General features: G+C 38.1%; 1 protein-coding gene across 3 annotated transcripts in view; it reads left to right on the top strand.

The window, feature by feature from the left end:
* LOC109991838 (potassium voltage-gated channel subfamily C member 1-like) overlaps nucleotides 1–25,703 on the top strand; it is an 81,174-nt gene that overhangs the window by 46,273 nt on the left and 9,198 nt on the right. The window contains exon 5 of one of the 3 annotated variants that reach the window (XM_065965118.1): nucleotides 18,270–22,802. The exons of 1 other annotated variant lie outside the window; for it this stretch is intronic. In XM_065965118.1, coding sequence (XP_065821190.1) covers nucleotides 18,270–18,313 — 44 coding nt within the window. In that variant the 3' untranslated portion in view covers nucleotides 18,314–22,802. Of the gene's footprint in view, nucleotides 1–15,325; nucleotides 22,803–25,703 lie in introns of all 3 variants that reach the window. One more of the 3 variants, XM_020644246.3, reaches the window with a different exon arrangement.

Here is a 25,703-nt window from a genome sequence, read left to right as displayed (position 1 = left end):
ACCATGACCTGCTAACACTGAATTAATGTTTACTTGTTTTCAAAATGTAACCCCTCACTTGTCATCTAGAGTATAACACTCTACACACATACCTCTATACACTCTCCACATGCTATTTCCTCTGACTCACACAACATACTCCAAAGTACACACCCCAACAGATGGCACGAACTCCGGCAGTGTGACATCCTCCCTGGTAGAGGAGTTGCTCCTCTGGCCAAAAAGGGGGCTCTGCTACAGCGAGAGCTCACTGTTAGCCCCACCTCCTTCTGGATCAAATCTCACAAACACATAGCAAAAAGTGGTGCAAAACCGTTCTGCAGTAAACAACACAACCCTTACCCCCCATAAATGTATAGATTAAACCTGATTAGACTCGATCAGATTCGTTATGAGTATGTCAACATTGAATGTAAGAGATTAGATACAAGTAGATTTGATTAAAAATTGTTAGATAAAGAGTTATAGACAGGATAACATTAAATTACACCAGCATACAACAAAACAGATCGGACCAGACATGACTAAATCCATTCGACTAAACTGGACTACAACTAATTAGAATGGACCGGTCTGCTTACATTTAATTCATGTTAAATCGAATACCGGACTAGACTTAGTTGTTCTGTTAATTTAAATTAGGTTATACCAGAGTGGGTTAAACAACAAAAGGCTAAACTAGACTAGATTGCACCCTGCTGGATTAGACTGTAATAAAGTTAAAATAATAAAAGAAGATTACGTTTGGGTGGAATTAATAATTCCTTTAGATGCAGTAGAATAGATGGGACTCCATTGTACTGTATAGGACAAAACGTTGGTTTATGAGATCATTGCATTATAGCTCTGCACATGTCGAATCAGTTTGAGTATATATGTGTAAGTGCCAGAACAATAAGAGAAACAGAAGACAACAAAAGTTGTATTTGACAGGAGGGATTAGTGCAAACAGCTAATGCACAGAATATGACCTCACAATTAAACAGAGTGAATAAGAGGAGAGTTCTGCATCCAGAAATACCAACATGATAAGGTCACACAACTCTGGTTTGTAAATGTACTTTGCTTACATAAAGCTTTTCTATCCCCTAACCCTCTACATTCCTATTCACAAACACATTTATAATTATTTACAATATGGGGTTCATGACACTTTGACTTGGAGTGGAAAGTCTGGGATAAACTGTAATCATGCAATTAGTAACTACTGAGCCACAGTCTCCTAATCTGAGGCCTCGCAACATAAAACAATCACCCTTACACACACACACACACACACACACACACACACACACACACACACACACACACACACACACACACACACACACACACACACACACACACACACACATAAACACAAACACAATTGAATGCAAAGAGGTGCATGAAGGGTGCTTTTTTTTATTGTAAAGCTCTTAAGTGTGGTTTCAGCATCATACAGTGAATACTAATTGTGTGTGCAGTGGGAGGCAAATGCATGGTTTGTGTATGTGTTTTTGTGTGTGTGCGTGTGTGTGTGTGTGTGTGTGTGTGTGTGTGTGTGTGCGTGTGTGTGTGATGCCCAGACACTACAAAATAGAAATTATAGTCTTATTTGCTTCACAAAAGACAATGGTTTTAGTAGATAGAATACATATCATGGATATAATCTAAAACATTTTTTTTAACATAATGTAAACAATCTAAGAGTCCATATAAGTCCATTTCATTTTAGTCACAGGCTTTCACCTTTCCAAACTATCATGATCCCATGTGCTACTGCTACATCTCGTTAGTGCTACTATTTTTAAAGTTGTTTAGCATTAAGATAGCATCAAGCAGGTTAGCTCCACTGGATGTCCTGTAGCTGGGCGTGCAGCATCCCCTCCTACAGCTAATACAAATAAAACACACATAATACATAGAGAATTAGTTTAACTTTGTATATGTGTCCCAATTTCACATTTGGAGATGGTTATTTAAAGAATGTCAGGAGAGAAATATTTGTTTTACACATGTATTATTGATATTGCTTTTTGCTGTATTACCAAGGCTATAAGAGTATAAGATTATATACATACATATTTGTAGTTATACCACAAGTTATTATGCACTAAAGGTGTTGATAATAGCATGATTGCAAATAAATTCATCTTAATGAATGCACTTGACAAGTTTTTTTTTTCAAATAATTTAGTTTTCATGATGAATCCTCAAGAAAATGTAAAAAGTGTTAATTCAAAAAAAGACTATTAATGTTCCATCTCCTGTTCAGAATTGTGACACAAATATGATGCCAGTCACACATATTTTAATTCACATGAACACTAACATTTTGATTCCTGAAGTTTAAACCTAAATAGTTTCATTAGAGGAATCAGCCCTCACATTTGGACATCCAACTCAACCTAGTTGTACTCAACCACATGAACACACTGTGTGAGTCTGACTGTGTGAGACATGAGTGTGTGTGACTAAATGCATGCCTCTATGGACTGCCGGTGAGCCTCATAGTGTGTGAGAGAGAGGGAAATGCCATCCCCCTTGATCTGCGGAAGAGGAAAAACCTGGGTGAAAAGAGTGGGCGTAAGGTTCAAGTGAAAAGTATGGGTTTATGTCTGATGTGTGCTGTTGTTGTTGTTATTTTTGTTGTGTTACTGTCTCCTCCAGGTTGTGTCAGGTCATATGTTTGTATGTTGGCTCTTTTTTGTCTGTGTCACACTACCCATCTGTCTGTCTGTCTGTCTGTCTTTTTCTCTATTTTTCTTTGTTTCTGTCTGTATGTCTGTCCTTTTTCTGTGTGTCTGTATTTTGTGTGTGTAGCTGTCTTCCCCTCCTCCTGCTCCTCCTCTTCCTCCTCCTTCTCTTCCTCTCACCCAGTCTCTTCTCACTCTGGTACTTACAGATAGGGGGCACCATGAAACAAACGCCCCACACCCCTGTTCAAAAGGGGTTGGTGGGTCTAAATGCCAGACTGCTTTTTGGGGAAATGGTCTTTTCATACTTTGATGATACAACTATTTTTGTATGATGGTTTAATTTTTCACTAAGAAATCTTTGTGAGATAAAAATCAAACATAATTGAAGTTAACCAAAATTTAAAAACTATTTTTCAGAAATAAAATTAATTACTTTCTTCAAAAAAAAAAAATCAACTGAAGTATCAAAGTAAAAGGTATAAATGGTGATCCAATGAAATGCGTTTGTTATGGGTGGATGCCAGAGTGGAAGTGGCTGAAGTGCATTGGCTGGCTCGTTGCTCTGCCACTGAGAGTAAGAGCTGGTTGCTGATTGGTTAGCTGGAGGGTTTTCTCTGTCCTTTCCTCTGGAACTGAGCTCAGGTCAGTTTTTACAGTGCAGTCCACAGAGAGTACTATTTTGTTTGATAGCTGACTCAGCGCCAGCCATTACATTAAGGGCTCAGTTCATTGGGGGAATTATACATCTAATCAACTAAAGCATTGTAAAATGTTCCCATTACAAAAAAAAGTATTTCGTAGCTTAGCTGCGTCTGACTCTCTGTTGGGTTGCACTGGAACACTGACTACTGTAGTGCTTCGAAGGTTTGACAGCTTGAGGTTGTTTTTGAAGTTCATAAACAAACAAGATCTATGAGATATGTGAGCAGGGCTGGGAGAAAGAAAGACAGACAAACTGTAATCCCAAAAAGACAAACATGCGAACACTTTCTGGTAAGTACAAGAACAACTTCGAAGGGCTGTGGTGATTAGCACAGTGGTGGCACTGTTAGCTGAGCTGTGTTGGGCTCTTAGCCTTATCATCTTTAAAGTTATCTTATCTCTTAAAAGGAAGCTTTTACTTACCACTGTTACTTTGCTAATTGTTGCTTAGTGCTCGATGATGGATTAGTGTTGGATCTTTGTGTTTAATCTAACAAAGAGTAAGGTCTTTTTTACCTGCTCTTTCGTCAAGTGTCCTGAGAAAATATTTAGAAAAAATTGGCACCATACAAACAAATATTGATTAATTGATAGATTATTACATTTGTGTTTGGACAAGAGTCCTGAGAGAGTAAATCAAGCCGTTCAACATAGTCACAACGCTATAGCTTTAGATGTGCCACCACGGCTCTCTTCCAATCTCTCTTAAGACACCCCTCTTTTCTTCTTCCCTCCCTTCACACTGACATCATCACAGATTGTGCTTGGATGGGAATTATTACAGATCTTAAAGTTTCAACTGTAACTGTGATCCAATGCCTTCAAATCTGTGGTTTTGCGAGGGGTGGAAAGAACTATACCTTGAGCTTTTCAAAGGCATTTAGAAATTGCAGCATTGCATTGTAGCGCTCTTCTTCTTCTTCTTCTTCTTCTTCTTCTTCTTCTTCTTCTTCTTCTTCTTGTGCTGCTGCTTCTTTACTGGCTCTCATGCCTTTGTATGCACAAGCTTAAAGACAGGGGCGCATGCAAACTACAACTGCTGGACTTCAAAGACACTGAACAAGGACAGTGAAACACGAATAGCACTAAAACCAAAATCTGTATCGATGTCAAACTCTCCAACATCTACTTCAGCTTCATCCTCGCCTGAAGGATTCCTGTTAGCTTGCAGCTTGGTTCCATGTTTTGAAATGCGTAGACATTTTAGTGTTCCTTGGCACAAGTCACTAGAGGTCAAAGAAATGAGTGGACCTGTCCTCTGTTAACTATCTATCTATCTATCTATCTATCTATCTATCTATCTATCTATCTATCGATCTGTCTGTCTGTTGGTCTGTCTTTCTGTCTGTCTTTCTGTTTTACTTTTACCTCCATGACATCATGTATAAGATTTGGTTTGTTGTGTTCAATCTTTTCATTTTGTCTTTCTCTCCAATCATTTGACGTCAACCTCAACATTCCTACATGCTCTCTCACTCGCTCTCTCTTTCTGTCTCTCTTTCTTCTCGCTGCTTGACTTTATCCTTATATCTCCCCACTGTTGCTACGGAAACAGTGGACAGGCGAATTCTAGGACTTGGTTGCAACAAAGCATTTAAGGTCAAGCCTTAGTTCTGATCAGATTATTGATTTATACCGATACAGTGGGCTGAAATGAGCATCATGCTACACTGGAGAAGAACATTCATTTAAACTGAAGCCTGGTCCACACTCAATTCTTTTTTAAATGTGGCCAGGTGTTTAAATTGTTAGAAACCACGCACATGATGAGAATTAATAATCAATTCAACAGTTTGGTTCCTGAAGTTTGTGGAGCAATGACATGGCCTAAACAGCAGCTCACACTTACAGATTCAATTCAACCAGACTCTCGAGGATGACATGATGCAAAATCTTTGCAGTCAAATGTGACTTTAGATCAAACAAACACGGTCAACTGTTAGGATGAAGTAACTGTAAACACAACACCTGTTTTCCACTATCAGATCCCTAAATGAAGCTTCTGCTCAAGGAGATATTATGTCCTCCTTCCTGAGTCTTAAACATTGGAGTAGTTATCAGAAAATGACAACCTGACACAACACAAAGAGCAAAGAGGACTTACCTTTTTGCATTGAAGAGTCTCCTTTTTGCCATTTTTTATGAATTAATTAGATACACAAAGCATTTACTGGTTATTACTAAACAGAATAACAGTAGCCGTTGCTGATGTGACATAGAGGCGCTTCAAATTATGACCCTGACAGTTAAGAATGGACGTTTAGTTTGATTCATGATCAGGATTTTATACAGCAACACACACAGCTTAAGATACAAGTCATTGTACAGAAATGTTTGTAGACCATTACTTTACTTAAGAATGTGTTTGAGACACAGAATGTTGTTGAATATTTTGATAAAGTATAAGCTTTCCAATGTTTTTGTGTTTTGTGCTGTTCATTCATAAGGGCAGAGTGTTTTTTAAACACCATTTGTTAACATTATCCCTGAGAATATCAGAATATTATATCAAGACAGAATTATAGAAGAACAGATTTTACACACTGATAAGCCTATCATTCATCAAATCATTTGGGGATTTTGCTCTTTTAATGTATTTAAAGCCATCTGTTTCTTACATTTCAGTCACATTTCAAAGCCTTATTACTGGATTTAGAACCCCCCCCCCCCCAAACGCTGTTTTTCAGTGACTCTGCAACTTGCCAAGGTCTGACTCAGTGCAAAACAGGATAAATGAATGGTGCTGGCTAGAATGCAGAACGAGAGGAGAACACTGCCTCCCTGCTCTCCCTCAGAAAAGAGAAAAAAAAAAGAACTGCAGAGAGGTACTGAGCTCTAAAGTGACTGTTGGTGCAGTGCTGCTAGTGCCTCCAAAGGCCAAGACTGCACATTACACCCCCCTAACTGCATTAGTTTTAAAGGCAGCAGACACACTCCGCATTATGATATTGCACACGTCTATCTCTCCTTTGGTTGAGAAATCTAATCAGTGAGTGGGTGGAGGTCGAGAAAGGAATGAAATGTTGCATTAATCACTCACTCGCTTTGTACTTCATGCTCTCTCCGACTGCCGTCTGGGCTCCCCTTGTTTTGTTTTTTTCCCGTCCATAATTCTCTCTCTCTTTTTCCTGTCCTCCTCCTCCCTGCTCTCTGTAGAAATAGTATTGATTGTCTTCATTGACAGACAGATACCATTGGCATGAACTGACTCTTGAGTCTTACTTAGCGGCTCATTGATATAAGGAGATATGCTGCGCCATAGCAGAATGGAAAGCTCTCATCTCTCTTTCAGTCTTTCACGACATCTCCCTTGAGTTCCACCATTAAGATAGAATTGCATACCACCTTTTGACTAGAATTCATTCCATTTGTCTCTCATTAACACACAACTGTTTTTCTTTCTCTTTCCTTTTCTCTAACCAATGATCAATGGCCTTAAGGACAGGATTTAATCATTATCGGTGGTCAGAGTCCCCAGAGGCCTATTGTGTTGCACTTACACTATTTTATTTCCGTAGTGCTCCTACAACAGTTTAGCCTCTGTGGTTGCCGGGAGTCGAATCATGTTGCTAAGGAAAGTGTAAACTGTTCGATTATGTTTATAGAGCAGATATTGTGGCTTATAAACCATGTCAGTGTTATTCTTAATATTAAGTAACAACATCATCCGGTAAAATGACCTAACAGCTTCTTAAGGTTACCGCCTTCTAAAGATTTATATTTCCAGGCTTCTTCAGACTCTGTTCTTCTCCTCTCTGCAGGTGCTGCCGTTGTAGCCTGTTAATCAAATTTTCATGAATGGCTTTTTCAAATAAGAGAGACGCATTACCTTTTAAGGATCAATGTGATTTGGTATTAGTTTATAATTCCTCTTTTTCATCTCCCTCTTGATGCTGATTAATTACAATCTTTTAAACAACATTTCCAGATCCATTTTCTCCTCCCTCATTAATCCCAAACCAGCTTCCATGTAGTTTTGAAATAACAAACTGTAGCTGTGCAAATTGTCAATGTGGCTTACACAGTACATTAAAAGTTTCACTTTTATTACCGCTCGAACTAAACACACACATACATCTTACTAATCTCATTAGTCTGCTGGGTTCTATATCCAGTACAATATTACTCTAAGACCTTCATAATTAGATCCTTTTTGTAATTGTCTTGTCGGCCTGCTTCATCCTGCTCATTCAACTATTCTGCATGTGTGTTTCCTCTTTGCCTTTCTGTCCTCTTCTTGTCTCTGAGCTATGAAACACATCACATACATGTTATTTGGGTGTATGTGTGTAATGTTTAACTTACAAATTGCATGTTTATATTTCTGTATTTGATGCAAATATTATTTCTGGACAATCTCAAATCCACATGTGGTTTCAAGGGATGAAATGACATTTCAAGCGTTTCTTTTTTGTGTGATCTTATCTAAAAACGAATACATTAGAAAGCTTTGCTTCCTTCAATCTTTAATATTATTACTATTGTGCTGTAAACTGAAACACATGTTGATGTATATTTTTTTGCATGCAGATTGACATTAGGATAATATTTGCCTTTGTTGTTTGTTACTGTACACTCTTCCTAAGCCCCAAGTCTTCCCCTTCCCGTTTCTTCCCCTCTGCCTTCCTTACCTTTATCATTAGCTTTTCTACACCTCTCACAAGTTACCCTCCATTTTCACATCTCACACGCTCTATTCTCAACTTCATCAACACAATGCAGTAACCACAGATCATACACAAAACTATGAACAGTAATTCTTCTCTTTTTATAGTGTGCATTCTTTCAACCATTAGACTTTATACCCGCAGGTCTTCAGACCATTTTGAAGTTTACAAAACTATTAAAAATCATTGTGTGTATTCCTTATTCTTATTATCTAAAGAAATCTTTTAAAGAGCATCCAAGCAACAGGGTGTTCAATGACAGCAGAACTTTCACAAGCAGAGCACTTGGAGAATGTTTTAATTTGTTCCTGTGTTGACATTTTTGTTTAACAGGAATTAAACACACATGAGCAATTTCAGCAGGTTATTCTAGTCCAGAAAATCTCATCATTGAGTCAATAGCATTTACATTTTGACCACACAAAAGCACCTTGGGTTGTCATTTTTCCCCTCAACTGTTTATGATGTATTGATTTATTTACTATTACTATTACTTTACTATTTCAGAAAATATAAAGAAGGCATTACAAAACCACCAAAACGAACTGCTGGCCCTTATCTGTTCACCAGGAGACCCCAATTACCATAGCAACTGTATGTGTGTGTGCGTCTCTTTGGCCTATGAACAGATAAACCTGTAGTTTAAGGATAGCTTTTGTATCCTGATCCTCTTCTCCTTTTTTGATCCCACAGAGAACCAAATCACAAAAGCAACAGTCCACACATCCACCAGGTTGTGTTGGTTGTTTTTGATTAAATATGTATAAGCAGTCTGAATTTCATAATTGCTCTTTCTTATGGAGCCGAGCTGGCTGTTTTGTCCTCTTTCAAGACAAAGCCAACAAAGTATCACCTAGTGTGTTACTTATGACAAGTACTTATACACTCACAATATGCATGCAATATACTGTATACCTAAAGCATTGCAAACTGCAATTAATACTGAGTGGAAATTTTAGTATAGAAGACCCAGCAGAAGAAATAACTGTGCTGCATTACTGAATGAATCACCAATTGTAGCTTGACACATAATACCACTTTATAGATACAGTGTGGGGAAAGGGAAGCAACATAAAACCAGTTGTTTTTGGTGAATTAAAGTTATTTATTACAAAAGAAGCGCATTCTGATACACAACAAAAGGTGATGCAAACTGAAAGGGCCAACAAGTGCTGCTCAAATCAAAAACATAGTAAAACAGAAGGACTCTAAATAAGTGTTTTAATTGCTCAGTCTAAATAGTGAAATAAATGAAAATAACTATACACTAACTACACTGCTGGCTGACCACGTTGCTTAAAGGAGTGTGTCGGCAGGTCTGTCCTCTGATTGGTTAATTGCCTCCTGCAGCTGTGTTCCAATCAAGCTTTTCCAGCAGACTTCACAGGTGAATGGTATCTGGCCTGGAGAAAACATTCACCAAGACACACTCAGACACTCCAAAACAGTGGTCATTTGCACACAGGGGGAAGGGGTGCAGCTGGGACCGTAAAAAACAGTATTCTATAAAACAAATACACCAAATGACTAACTATTTAAAAAAATTACAATATACATTTACATATTATCTGTGTATTTATAAGTATTGTACATTAATTGACAGTTATCCTTTAAAGAAATATATGGAAAAGGAAACAGGTGTTTCTTATCTCATGTGATCTCACAGTTGGCACATGCCATCCCATTCATTTTCGCAGTTTTGTCATAACTACCATCAACTGTCCCCCCTCCACATATTTCCTCTCTCCCTCTTCCTATTCCTCTTTTCCTATCAACTCTTGACCCCCATGTTCCCTCATTTCATTTTAACACTGGTGTATCCATTCCATTCGTAGGCTATCCGCCTCAGTCTCTCCCCCTTCGTTGTGTTACTAAAGTCTGACTGAGTGCAGGTATGTATAACAATCCGACAATACAGCACAGCTAACAGATGCGCTGCTACACTCGCTTAGCTTGCTTTGGCTTCAAAGAGTTTTCATCAGAAATCAATGTTTAATTGTTAAAAACGTAGCGCTATTATTAGGCTATTATCGTGTTGGTAGCTGTAAAGAAGCTATCCTAGTTTAACGGCTACAGCCTGATAGGCTTCGATTTAAGTCGTAATATGAGACACCTAGCTAACCCTAGTTAAGTAGCTTAGTGGCTTGGGTATAGTCTGGTTAGTGAATGGGTTAGGTCTATTGGATTTCTAAAGGGAATTAGTGGTGAGAAATTGGCTTCACAGTTGTCAGAAGTGAATGATGGTTCAAAATGACTCTGAACATGTGATTGGCTGTAGAAAAAAAAATTCAAATGTTGGAGGCAATGCTGTTCAGCCAGGAGCATGATATAAGAGAGTATGTCTTCTAACTGCGTCCAATAGTCACCAGCTAATTTCCGTCCAGGAAAAATAAAGGCAGCTCCCAAATATGCTGTGGAAGAGGCACCTTTCGAGCAGATCCCAAGATCATCACCATATAATAGACAGGAATAATACATCGTTATTGATTAGAAAACAATGTTACTGCCCAACACAATAATAAACTGGTGTACAAACACATCAACACGTAGACTCAACGAGACGTGTTCAGATGAAAATGTTTAAATGCGCCACAAAATATGCCTCATTGTAAAACGCACCGATTGACAAACACCAGCTGTGATAGGCAGATGTTAGAGTGAAATCATTTTTGTTGTTTTAGAAAGCGGCAACTACAATGCAGTGGGGTCCTTAGCTGAGACTTACTCATTGATCATAAAACAGGGCCACCTAAAGTAAAATGTAAAAATGTTTTGAATAGCATATCTAGAGAATATTTTAACATTACTAGTTTAAGAATCAGCAGTTGAAGTGGGATGGGGCTGCCCTAAGCTGAACCCTGGCACATCAGGGCACACTTTCCAGATGTGTAAAGAGGAGCCCTTCAGGAGTATAGGGACAACAGTGTGAATTTGGACAAACTGAGTTACAGATATAGTAAAGATAGTATACCATGTATCAAGTCTAGTCTTCACAGTAAACTTTTTATGAATTGCCCCTTCCCTCCTAGTCCTTCACCATTTAGGTCGTTCTCTGGAAATAATTTAGATTTTACTTAAGCTTTGAGAGGATCATTTTTTAAGATAATGAAATCCTTCTAAGATAGTTTTCAAAATGTCTATTTACCATTGCCATTTAATAATGTGCATTTCATGGTGATACAGTATTATTGGCCACAGTGGACGAATTGAAAATTTGCCACCATTATGGCTACTGTGAGAGCCATAGAAGAGGCGTCTATATTTAAATTGAATGTATTTAATGCACTAGGACATATAAGTGCCAATCAAAAATGTGTTTTCTCCCATATGTTCTTTATGTTGGGATAACAGGCCTGTGTTCTTAAAATGAGTCATATTCATAAGATCTCTGATGATAGCAGTCAGACCAGGCATTACAGGTCACTATAAATTCTGCAGTACATTGCCAAATGTAGGTTATTGATCCCAATCAATCCAAAGCTGCTGCTGCTTTTATGTGTGTGTGATTGTGTTTGTGTGTGTCAGTGTATGTGTATGTGTGTGTGTTCCAATCAGCTAATGGTGCAGTGCTGCTGATTTATGCCTATGGTTACAGGACTTGATGTTGCAAACACATCTATTTAAACACAGCAGAATATGTGCTGCGACACAAGTAAACATGCAGAAAAAACACACAAGCATGCACGCACTAAGCCTATGAAGCTGAACGTGGCATGAATAATTCATGGTATTCTGCAATAAACATGTATTTGCACATGCAGTTGAACACTTGCATACATTTATCTGAGAAAATGAGACACAATCACCTTCAGTATTTGATGGAACACACACACACACACACACACAGACAGACACACATACACATTGAAATGTCACTACGGTGACCAGTATCTAGAATGCCTCCTGAAATCTTCATTTGTTAATCAGCTCAATCTCCACATATCTCATAATATGGTCCACAAAATGATGTGCCATACTGCGATAGATTTGAGTGAGACCATGGTGACATGGTGTCAGTAACTATAAGAATTCCTATTGTCAAGATGATCAACATCACTTGAGGATTCCCAGTAGGTCCAACATGATCTGTAACAGGGATTATGGAGCTAGTAATTAGTAATTCATAAAGGACATAGTGACAGAGTTCAATTCTATTTATTGAAATATATATTTGTGACCTGCTGGGAGAAAAGTTCTGTTATTTATTCTTATACACAGACTGGACAGATGTGATAACAGTTGCACTGTCTTTAACACAGCTTTCCTCTAAAGCAAAGCCAGCATGAGCAGTCGTCCAGATGGTTAAACATTCCCCCCTATGCAGTGCACCCCCATGTGACGAGCATTAGCCGTGGACAGCCCCTGACCAATTTAGTTTCTGTTTATTTTGAAATGTCAACACATTATTCATGCATTTAAATGCTGTGCATACACGTACAGTATATTATACACATTTTGATGTATTAATACTGCTCTTAGCAACAGCTTATATAGGTATATAACTTATACCTATTACAGTGGTTATCCAACAAGTCATACTTTAAAATGAACTTTTTACAAGGATGGGAAATAGTTCAATGCAAACCTATAAACATATTTACATCATAATAACATAAATATTCATAGCCATTCACTTTGTTTTACAGTAGCACTACTTTCTTCTTGAGGCGATAAAGGGTAAATAGATTGATTGAAAGTAGTATTTATCATGGGTAAGACTTCCGAAAGCAGTCTTGTTGTAATGGGGTCTGGGACACATAACTATACACCTAACTTTATATGTTAAAGAAGCTCATGAGGTTGTCACTATTAAGAACTATAGAGACATGGCTAAGTGGAGCACATTCGTAGCCTTGCAACAGTGCTAAAAATAAATCGATATGTTGTTCTGATGTCCTTTCATTTAAGAGGACTAATAGACTGTTCTACCATTTATAGGGCCTTCCTATATATTTTTAGACTACCTTGCCAGACAAAACTTTTTGAATTTTTTTAAGTTAATGGCGGGTGTCAGCGTTAAACCATGTAGCTATGCTCTTCTTTTTTAAGATGACCTCGATATATGTCAAATGGAACCTCTAAAAAATTCAGTAGCCAGCACAGTGTCCACAATGACCACATTGCCCGTTAAAGTCAAAGTCAAACAGACGCAATCTATTTCTCTTTCAGGCTCATATCAAATCTTATTGTGAACATTACTGTCCACGCTTGCAATCATATGTCAACTGGAATAAGGAGTTTTGACCCGTTGTCTCACATTCTTTTTTGCATCAACATCATACAGTTAAGGGGTCGTTGCATCCGGCTGACAGAGTATACTTTGTTTTAACAGCTTTACCAAACCTCTGTGTGTTTTGTTAAGCATTGTACTTAAATAGTCACAGTCAGGGCGATGAACCTTCAGTATAGTCTCTCTGCAATGTTTGTACAGCAATATGCAAAGTTGCTCCATTATCCCAGCCCTAACCTGCTGCCACAACTCCTTCCAGAGAATTGTATGTGCTTTCTCAGTGTTTAACACGACAACTAGTGTCCAAGTGCAAACCCAACATGTTGAAACACCACCTTAAACTGAGCGTACACTGTATGATTTTAAGCCGATAAAGACCATTCTGGTGGTACAGCTGCACGCTTCCCTTACTTCTGGACTTTTATATCCTGATTGTGCCTCTGACAGACAATGTCTGAATCGCTGTGGCAACAGCAGGCATGCCTGTTTAACATGTCTTAACCTTCCTTTAATAATAGTTTAATAATAATAATTTCTGCTGACCTCCAGATGACAGGGAATATTTTTTAGGACTAAGCTACTATTGTGTTTATGGGTGATGCTGAGTGTGTGTGTGTGTGTGTGTGAGTGATTTTGCTGGTGTGTGTATTTGAGCCGTGCATATGAGACAACTGAAATACACATATACAGTATCTACTGACTCATGCGCTGCCCCGTGTTAACTCGTACAGTGTGAGCGCTCAGGTCATGTCGGACAATCTGTTTGTTCAATGTGAGTACATAAATCATGAGCTTAGGTCGTTCATCAAAAACAATTCAGCCGTACAGTGTACGCCAGGCTTTACTCTGCCACTTTCTGCTAATTTAAGCTGCTTGTCAAATAAACGAAAAAAACAACAACTAATTAATAAGTAATTATTCATTTACAATCAGCCTTAGCCTCTTAATCTTTCTTTTGACTTAATTCACAAATGTGAATGCAAAAGTCCTAAACTGAGCAGTTATGGTGGCATGAGAATGCTGATTAAAAGAAGTTGGGACAAAGTGCTGCTTTGGCCATAACATTAGCTTCAAAGAGCTGCTAGCATGGCTGCAGCTTTAAAATGTCAACTTATTGAACTTACATTTTACCCTGTAAATGAAGAGAAACACATAGGCTACTCTAGCCCAACTTTAAGGAGGGGTTTGTCTTCTGTCAATTTGTCTGTCTTTCTGTCAGTCTCAGTGACTGTTTCCCTGATAACAGCAGCCTGTTGTCTCTAAAAGACCTGGATTCTGAGGTCAAATGTCTTCAATGCGGAGATGTTTTAAGATTCAAATGTTTACATGCATTGTGTGTCTTTCTAGCTGTGCTCAGCTCCAGATGATTTATCCATGAGTTTCTCTGAGTTTCCCAAAAAATCATCAAAGCACTAAGTCCAGTTTCCTGGACTAAGTATGTACTTTTTGGGAATCTCAGAGCAGCAAGTCCAGTGAATGTACAAGAACACAAATTTTGTTGAATAATTTCACTTCAATACAGTATGTGTACATACACTGGACTAATGCATCCTCCCTACCTTACACAGCTCATGGCGGTGCTGAACTAGCACCATACCTAGGTGTCTAAGGGCTATTGTGGCAACTAATAGCTTATTTTCATAACCAATATTCTTGTTTTGTCCTGTCTCTTTTTGTCTGTCTGTCTTTCTGTTTGTCCCTCTATCCATCCATCTGTCTGTCTGTCTTTTTCTAACTTCCTCTTTTGGTCTAAAATATTTTTGCTTTGGGCTGGTTTTGTTTTGAGTTATTTATCTTTTTCAACTTTGTTTCATTTACAAATGCTTGTAACTGTAACAAATTGTTTATATTTGCTATTTCTGATGTGCAATGCTGTCATAACATAACATAAATGAATTTATCATATTACTTTCTGCCATGAAACATTGCATTTCCATCCATCAACACACATCGCCTTCATTACAACGTTTTACACCGTTCAATATCAATATTGCCTAATCCTCCTCTAACCTTTGCCCTTACCTGTGCTTGTCATCTTCGTTTAGCCACGGGTTATGAGAAGTCGCGCAGCCTCAATAATATCTCCGGGTTGACGGGCGCCCCACTGCGCCTAACCCCCATCACCAACTCCACCTTTGAACCCTTCGAACCACCTGGACTCAGGCGATGCCACTCCCCTATTCCCTCTATCTTGTAGCATAGCTGACAGGAAAACATGACAAAATGTCAACAACAGCAACAACAAAATATTAAAGGTTTTTTTTCATTTTTTATTTTTATTTTTCCATGGGGAACACGCAAAAGAAACAAAAGCTTAAAAATGGACAAAAGGTCTCATGGACATTTGGTTCATCCTGGCTGCTCTTTCATCACCATTACGCAAAGACACAACAGCAAACCAAGAGAGACTCTAGGCACCTATTTTAAGAACCATTTAATATCCAAACCTTGCTTATGAAAGCTGCTTTGGCAAGTGTAAAAACACAAACACACACACACACACAAACACACACACACACACACACACACACACACACACACACACACACTTTAACCCACACCTAAACATCTGCCTTACTAACAAGGATAGAGTCTAGTTTAGACTGAAATGATAGTTGAGTTAGATTACTCCTAGCTATAGCTGTGCTACTTCTTGCCTGTTTCTCAACTGCACTTGCACTTCAATACTTTAAGAGTGGTACTTAAGAGTAGCTATAAATAAGAGACTTTTCTAATATTAAGCGTCACACTCACACACACACACACACGCACACGCACACGCACACGCACACGCACACGCACACACACACACACACACACACACACACAGACACTAACATCACGCTGCAGCATGCATGCTTTTATTGAGAATCTCCAGAACAAGAACATACACAGTAGCTTCAAAATGATTGTAAAGAAAAAGTTTTTATACACTTAAATCAAACGCATATCTTTGAAGAGAAAATACCCAAAGCGTAGCACCTCTGCACCTTTAAAAAAAAAAAAAAACCCGCTATGTAGGCAGTAGATGTTCTATTGTTTGTATTTCTTTTAAATTATAAACACACATGTGCAAACTTGCACACATATTCATTTGAAGGGACACGTAGTTGGTCCTCTGCACATCCCTTTAATGCAGTGAGACATCGTTTTCAATGAGATTGTAGTTGTACATCAACTCCGTAAACATCTTATTAAAGCAGTAGCGTCCCCTCTTTCTGCTGCTTCCTCCTCAAGCTTAAGACGCCAAATGCTAATCCTAACAATGCTCATTGGATGACATGCAGGAGTAATTTCTCAAACACTTGAGAAGCAGTGTAAAGAATGTTTCTGTCAGCTCAGGATGGAACGCAGAAGAGAGTGGTTCCTAGCTTTCCAACCAAAAGGGTCACACATGAAATTTTATGCTAAATCAGCAAAGAAATTTTGATTTAATGTTCCATGCACTGAAACTGTAAATAACATGAACTTTAAAATGTTATATTCAAAAGTTTGATTTAAAATATCCATTATAATGAAAATATGTGTTTTTTAAGAGGTTATCCTACACACCAATAATAAGGAACTTTTTTTTTTTATGGTGTCACACTTGACTTGATATTATTTGAGATGTTGAGGTAATTAGTTTAACAAAAGTTATTTTGACAAGACACTAAAAATAAAATATTTGTATTTATTAATTAATAATAGAATTTGCAATTAATCTCAAATTTGCAACGCTTTTAATCATGATCAATGTTTTAATCTAGCAATTAATTGCAGTTAAAATTTTAATTATTATATAAATTTTAATCATTATATAAGCCCTGGTATAAATAATTCCACGAAATACAGGAATGAGAGTATATTAAGGACTTTTATTTCAAAGTGTTTGAAGAATGTAATCGCTACCCCAAGTTTGATCAATGTAAAATAAATCCAGAATATATAAAGAGGACTGTGTCCTCAATGTTTTGATTCGAGAATGTACTGTTAAGTAAATGTTAAGTATAGGGTTAGAAGGAATTACAAGCTAAAAAGGTTGGGAATCACTGTCAAAGAGGATTGAGGGATGCTAGGGGGGAAGGTCTCAAACTTATACAGACTTAGCTGTCTCTTGACTTACACTGAAGAGCTGCTGCGTAAAACATGTTTTGTTGAACAGCTGGACAAAACCTGTTACATGAAAAGGAAACTCATTTTTATTTTGCTTGAACCTGAACCAGGACCTGTTGTCAGTAGGGTCGGATCTTTACCACACGTCATCACTCTGCTAGCATCGCTCCTTACCTGCCCTCCATTATCTCTCACCACGGATCTCAGCAAAAGGCTGAGCTGCGAAGCCGGAAGACAGGGATTTTTTTTGTGCTTTGTGCAATCACAAGTCAAGGTGTAAAGGAACAGTACAAATGACCTTATCTGCTCTATTTTCGAGAGTGAGATGTGCACTGAGAACTGAGCTAAGAGTCAGGTGAGGTAAGCCAAGCTTTACATGAAGACTGGAAACAGGGCGAAGCAGCTAGCCTTGTTCTCATTTGTAAACCTGGGCTACTGCTTGCACTTCTTCATGCTAAGATAGGCTACCTACATCTGGACGTCACCTCTGTGTTAATTCATCGATAAGAGACTGATATTCACCTTTAAACATGATCTTTAGAAAGAAAGTAAATCACTGTGTTTCTGAAAACAGCTTCCTTTAGGTGGCAGATTGATTGGCTTTCTACTTTTTCGAGGAAGTTCACATTATAACCCAACCAGAGTGTGAATGCTAGAGTTTTACTCAAGTCTGACTTCATCCACCATCATCACCATCACCACTATCACCTACAGCGTTACTACTTACACTGAATCCAGTGTGACTCAGCGGCCAATGGCAATATTTTTAGTTTTCTCCCTTTTTGGCTTCTCTTTCTTTCCCTTCTTTTTGCCCCTCCTGAACAACCCCCCCCCCCCCCCCCCCCCCCTCTTCTGTCCCTCCATTTCTTCTTTGTTTTGGCTGCGGCTGAGCAGTAGGAGGCCCCATGAACGGCTACTGGAGTGACAGCCCCTGGTAGAAGAAGACTGGACAACAAAAAGCCAAATGGGAAGAAGAGGAGAGAGAACATGAACAACAGACAGCATACAAACCTAGAAATATGCAATGTAGATAAATGAGACAGCAGTTGTGGGATCTGCCTATTTCTGTTAAGACATGTTATGTTGAATCAGCAGCACACTGAACGAGTGTGCTGAGGATATTTGTGTGTCAGTGTGTACGTGTGTGTGTGCCTAGACCTGCATCTACCTTTGAACTAGGATGCACAAATATGATTTGATGGAAAAAATGACTTTTCTTTTTGTTTCTTGAGAGTAAAAAAATCTTCAGTTTAGTTTTCCTGTTTACCTATAAAGAATCTATATGTGATGATGTCATCCTTTCAGTGTGCGTATTTCTGTCTGTACTTATTTAATTTATTCTCCACAAAATTTAAAGGTTGTTTTTTAATGAAAACATTTAAACTGATATTTTCTGATGTTGCAGCAATGTCATGTAACAATGTCACACTTCTTAATTGTTGTAGACAGTACTGATGTGTCTTTGGTTAAGTTTCATTTCGGTTTTAATGTCCTGTAATTATCTCTATAGCTCTCACCTTCTTTTTCTTCCGCCAGAATGAAAAATTCACAGAAAAAAAAAGGATGTCAGTTACCTTGAAATCATTCCTTTTGTATTATTATAGATTCCCATCACTTCCAACTTAGTAAAGACTGACTTAGTTTAGTTTAAGAATAAATGTGTCAAGAGACAGATAGTACAAATATGCTAATTGTAGAAGAAAAAAACAGCCGAGGATTTACTTTCTCAGATTAATGTTTCAGAGCTCTGAAAGCATCTCCTATCTGTCACTTGTTTTTGCATTCAGGCTGCAGTGTTGGAAGGTGAGAGCACCAAATGAACGGAAAGGTTTCCCAAATTGGGAAAAAAAAAAAAACACATACTGTGATTCCTTTTTCTGCCGAGAGTAAGATGAGGAAACATATCAATTCAATGCCTGTGCGGTGTATTTGGACCTTAAGCCAGAGCGCAAATGCCTGGCATTAAATTAAAGCTTACACCAACACCTCAAAGGTTTGTTCTTTTTTACCTTTCATCATCTTCATTCAGCAAGGCGCATCTGAACTGTCCTTTACAGCGTCTGTGATACTGACTTGGATGCTTATTTTGACTTACAAAAAGCGAAGTTTAAACTTATTTCACCCACCAAAAAGATTAAAATCAGACTTCTGAGAGTCATTTAGTACCACCAAACACACAAAATCCGTTTGACATGGTTGCTGCTTAATAGTCACAAAGAAGCTACACCATAAAGCCTGCACTACTTTATGTCTATTTTATTCTATAATAAACCTAAACCTACTGAAAGATTATCTTGCTACTTTAAAAGAGAGCAATTGAGTCCAAAAACTAATTTGGAATTTTTTTGTGTAGAATAACTAACTGAGTGAAATGTTGGGTCATTTTCCTATTGACTTGCATACAATGAGGTTTCTCTTTACAAGTAGTGGTGTCGCCCCCTTTTGGTGGTAGCTTGAATGCAGATTTAAGGCACTGTGGTACTGGTTTGTCTTTTGGAACCTTGAGGCCAATCCACTTCTTATATACAGAAAATAGATCGACATCTTAATTAGTACACTTTAGAGGTGGTGGTGTAACTTTCACTTTAGTTTTCAATCTGTACGGCAAACAATCATCCTAATGACTCCTAACTCTAGCTCTGCACTGCAGAGGACTGAGTTCACACCAATACCTCATCTTGCTCTCAAAAAGAACATGAATACCCTTTTTGTCTGAAATGTTAAGCTATTCCCTTCACCTTAACTGAGCCTTATTAATGGCTCTGCAGGGTTTCCTGTTTCACCTCTTGTTCGAGCGGGGCATCAGAAGTCCAACTGAATCCTGATTCATAATTTTGAAGTTTTGAATTCAGCTCATGCTCAGGATTAGATTTGCTATCCCAAATGCACATCAGACAGATGAACACACACACACACACACACACACACACACACACACACACACACACACACACACACACACACACACACACACACACACACACAAACACATGCAAATATGTAAACACAAATGCCAGTCTCTCTTCTGAACCTGTCTATTGTTTCCTACCATATCACCCTCTGCCTATCCTCCTTTCACTTCCCAAAGTCCACTCCTTTTTAGTCTGTCATTTCCTCAAGGCCACTGAGATTTGTGTCCTTTGTCATGATGATGTACATATGTAAAGTTTGTGTTTTAGAGTAATCTGCATGGGGATTCCATCGCAAAGCAATAATGATACTGATATGACTAATAATGTGAGGAAGTTTGATAAGATTTTAGTCTTGATCATAACGAATGTGTATATAATATTTAGACTAAGAGTGTGTATGAATGTGTTTTAAGATGCATACATATGCACTAACAAAGCATGCAGGACAAAAGAGCTTAACCTCTTTGAATGCAAGAGGTAGAACAGGCTGACATTATGCATGCCAAAATGCTAGGATGCTATTGGTCGATAAGGACCACGTTAGGTACTGTAACAGGGCTGGGTGGGGGTGGGAGAGTTTATTTTTGCAGGACGGGCAGGGGCTTAGTTTCTAGTTGGTCTTGTATAGCTGCTTTCTTATCGATCTTGAGAGACTTATGATAACAGAAACATATTAACAATCGTAGCTTATGATTTTTCTTCTTTCTTTTGCTTCTCTTTTCACAGAGAATTGTTCTGAAAGCCCCGTGCTTATCAGATATATGCAAAAAGAAGCAGTAACTGTGAACTAATGCTTAAAAAAATCCAGCTGCTTCCATCACTGTCTCAACTCCTCTTCTGCAAGAGAGAGGAGAGACCCTTCTTCTCCCAATATACCTCCTTACCAAAAGTCCCCCTGTCCATTATTTCACGAGTCTGCTTCTTCATCATCTGTTTGTGACTTCAATCTGTTCATGTCGCATTGCATTGCCTTCTGTCCTGTCCTGCCCTGTTCTCTACACAGGCCTTGTGAGTTGAGAGGAAGGATGCCTCTGCAATGTGAAAAAGCAATATTTCAATGCAGCCTCTCACAGAGGAGGAAGATCAGGGCTGGATTAATTTGCTAGGCCACCTTTGGCCAATCTGACCTGTAGGCCCCCTTTCATCAAACCCACCCTAACCCAGCTGACCATGTAAGTTTGAACAAACCTTAATTGAGTGTAACTTGATTTGAAATACTCAATGTTAGTAAACACAGGGATTTACAGAGAGTATAAGCCTTCCCTTAATTTGGAAAAACCACCTGCAGAGGTTGATACCTTTTACCCATGTTTTATTTGGGCTTCTTAAACATTGTCCATGTTAACGTTTGATGACAGTCCTGCTGTTAGGTCAAGTCCACAAACAACATGAATGGCATCACACTCTGAAGCAACCAACCTTTAAATGTTAACGACCATAAATTCAGGCTGAGGGGTGTGGGAGTCTGGTTGCAGATGGGTGTTTAACTCTTTGGCTCAAATTTAAAGTTGGTGCTTATTTTCCATAAAAATTACCTTTTTTTTTTACCTTAACCATGCATATAGTGTAACCAGATTTTTAAAAAAGGCTGAGATTGAATAGAAAAAGACGAACACTTCTCATTAAAACAAACTCAATATAACTGCTATCAGACAAGTTAAGGTTCTGCAGAATCCTTAATTAAAAATGTTTGTGTGATTATTTTGCTTTCACAATATTATACAAAATATTATACAGGTTCATTTTTGGAAAATTATTCTGCAATTAATCAAATTGTCAAATCATCATTATTATGAATTTGCATTGACTTCCTTGTGAGACACTGCATGGCTGAGGCATCCCTTGAAATTAGTTTTGAATCCAAATTTCTGCTTCCTCTCATGCTTTTCCCCTTGTTGCCAACATTTTTTTCCTTTTTATCCATTCACAACTCAGGTATCTCTTCTTCAATCTCTCCTATCCACCCATGTTTCCTCAAAGATGTACTGTATGTCCGCAAAAGGCAGGGAAAGAAAAAAAAGAGCATTTCCTAGCTTCTGTGCTGTTTTTATTACTGTTGTTTTGTTTTCCAAAAATGCTGTTTCGTATTCCTCGTCCAACTGTGCTTCCTGTCTTCTCCTTGTGTAGTCCCACCACTTTCACCCCTTTCTTAATAATTTTGTCCTGCTTTCTGTGAGACGTTATACCCCCCAACCCACCATCCAACCCCCCCAACCCAGAAGTCTCCCATAGCATAAACCAAAAAAAGGAAATTGAGTGAAAGTGGAGCACCTTCCCACCTGAAAAAAAGGTTGGCAAAACACTGGATTTCACCAAGGAGGAAGACAGGAATGGACATTTCAAAGAACGAAAAAGACTGTAGATGGTGTGGGGGGGATGAAATGTGGGATGAAATGAGTGTCGACTGTCAGCTGAGCTGCGTCAGAGGGAGGAAATGAAGGAGGAAAAGTTTGGGGAAGACAGAAAAGTGTGATGATGATATGGAGGAGAAAAGAAAGAAGCGAGACTTCTCCATGTAAGAATGTGTACCTCACTGTTGTTTTTTGTGCACTGTTTTTGCTCCTTTGTGTTGTGTTTCCTCAACTATGTGTGGTTCTGTGTTGGTGTGACATTTTGTTTTATGTTTTGTGTTTTTGTGTTGCACTATATTTCCTTACTTTTTTTCCTTTCCGTTGTGTGTACCACACCTGGGTCAAACAGCCTTCACCAACACTCCAGCTTGTGTAATCCCACACTGTTGCGGAAGAATTGTAGTTTGTCGTCCAGACAAACACAAGCAGCACCAGAGTGAAATAAACTAGAAATAATGAAATGAATGATTTAGTGAACCCCTCCGGTCTGAAGGAAGTGGGATTAAACAAAAGTCAAACCCGTTGACATTTGGCCAAGGTCTGGTCTGTTAATGTGCTGGACACACCAGCTGAGATGTTCCACTCTCATCTCTTGGTCTGGATTTAAGCCTTGTCCTGGTTGGCTGCAGTCCTCTGTTTAACCTCTGACTTCTGATTACAGAATGTTTGTGACCTCTATGTCTCCTGATCTCTTAATTAGCATCCAAAGATTTGTTAGATCAGAGGACTGAATTGCCCTCCAAGGACTTCAGCAGAATATATATGTGTGTGTGTGTGTGTGTGTGTGTGTGTGTGTGTGTGTGTGTGTGTGTATGTCTGTGTGTGTATGTGAGACAAGAGAAATGTTAGCATGTCACTCTAAGCTCTGTGTTCTTGGTGTCCTTGCATGTTAGCTTTGCTGGGTGAGCTTTGCAGTGATGTGTCTTTTTTTGCTTAAGTGATGTGTTTTGGTGTATCATTTTCTTGCCCTTGTGTAAAGTTTTATGTTGTTGAATTATTACTGAGCTAAACTGAAAACCTACAGATCATTTGAAATGCTCAGTCGGCCATTGTAGAAGTCTTGAAGATTATTTGGTCTTGTTCCAGCCAGTTTGGAAAGTAGCAGAAAGTAGGGGTTTCTACAATGGCTAACACTTTCAGTCTTATTTAGAACATGGCCTCTTTGCCAACAGCATCTCTAATATGTTTAATTCTCATATGAATCCAAAAGTCGATATTAGCATAAAGACGCTATTCTCAAGTTCTATAACTTCTATAGCTACTATTTTTTTTAGTACTTATTTAACCACAAACCATGATAGTTTTTCTAAATCTAGCTAAATTGCAACTCTTTCACAATATTATTGAAATTTTATTTTTTCGCCCCTCCCAAATGCTTGATTCCTATCTTGAAGTGATTCATTTGAAGGTTTGAGTGGTCACTGCATACGCCTTTTGATATCACATTGCTATAAACACATAATAAAACAAGATATTTATAAAATCTGATCATTAACCTTGGCTAAAATAACAGAAACATAACCAGTCAGTCAGTGATTATGTTTCTATATGTGTTCTGTAGACAAAAGGCCGTTGGACTTATGCACCTTTAACCCAATGCTAATGAATGTCATGACAAGGAGTTGAAAGCTCAAGATACAAAATGGAATTTGAAATGAGATTGTCTGTTTTTACAAGAACATGTCACTCTCTAAAGCATTAAAGTCCAACATGGTTGAGACACATGATCAAAAAAGTTTGTTTTATACCACCCTGATACTTTTGGGAAACAGGCCAATATAATATGGTTTCTGGACCTCAGAAAGAGGTAACATTCCAGAAAAGTTGTAGTGTCATAACTGTTCATGAAAGTTTTATTTTTGTATGTAATGGTGGGTAAATTAATCATGTTCGGTGATGATGTCAGTTTGGCTCATTAGTCCAAAGATGAATCTGCAAATGGATGACTTTTTATGGTACTGTGGGAATAATTGGTCCTTTGTCAAGTATATGTGAATTTCTTTAAAAAGAAAAACCAATCTCAAAACCATTAGCTCCAGAAAAGATTGCAGCAGCCATTAAGAATTGTTTGGTAGCTCAGCCCAGTAGCACCAATAAAACTTCAGAAATGTAAAGACTCCAATTATGCGCAGCTTACTGATGTAATGAAGAAATTTGGTGAAATGTTAGAATTATGTAATGTTAGAGTGTAATCTAACAACATGTTGTAAGATTTTTAGAAACGTGTTTACTCCATAGTCGTTAATAAACAGCATTAATCCAGTTTTAGGTCCAATATATATCATTGTAGGCCTCAACAGGAGTCAGAATTCTGTCAGTGGAATCAGATTTGGCTGTTTAATATAAGCTACAACAGTTCAATCCTTTTTTTGCAGTTTCAGCACCTTACTAAACTTCTATATCAACCTATATAAGTCTTTTGTTTGACTTGTAAATCACATAATTATTCCCACCTTTCCAGATTACTACCCTTGTGTAATGTGGTTTTTAACTATCATTTCAGAGCAACAAATATATTTTTTAGCTAGCTAGCGGAAGTAAATAGTAGCTCAGCTTGCAGCCCCTGATCCAAAGCCAAAAACATTTAATGTCAAACAACTTTATTTAGGGATTTCACCAGTGGGCTTATTTTCACACCCATTTTGTGTTTGTTGCTCCTGCACTGCTCTGTTTACAGTGTTGCAGAAAAGAAAAAAAAGAACTGTGCAGATATTTAACTTTTAAAATGCAACTCAAAGTATGATGGACTGCTAATTCCAATAAGCAACAATAGTCAACACTCCATGTTCATATCTATTACTTACTTTAGCAAACAGTTATACAGACAGTTTTTGCGTGTACATTTTTAGTTTTATATCTCTGTGTTATCTCTCTCTCAGAGTAAGTCTAGTCTCTCATAGTGTAAAAATCCACTTAGTGATAATTCTGTCAGAACTTGTCTTAGTGTGAACAGCCGCTGCATCCCACTCAAGGACTGTTTATCTGAGTGTCATGATATCAAAGAAAACATTACTTTACCCACCAGTTACATTCCAACAAATTGACCATCATGTGCACCAGACCTA

The sequence above is a fragment of the Labrus bergylta genome, chromosome 16 (genome assembly GCF_963930695.1).
Source record: "Labrus bergylta chromosome 16, fLabBer1.1, whole genome shotgun sequence".
NCBI lineage: Eukaryota > Metazoa > Chordata > Actinopteri > Labriformes > Labridae > Labrus > Labrus bergylta.
Note: the sequence above shows the minus strand (reverse complement) of the source record. Positions and strands in the feature narration are given on the sequence as shown.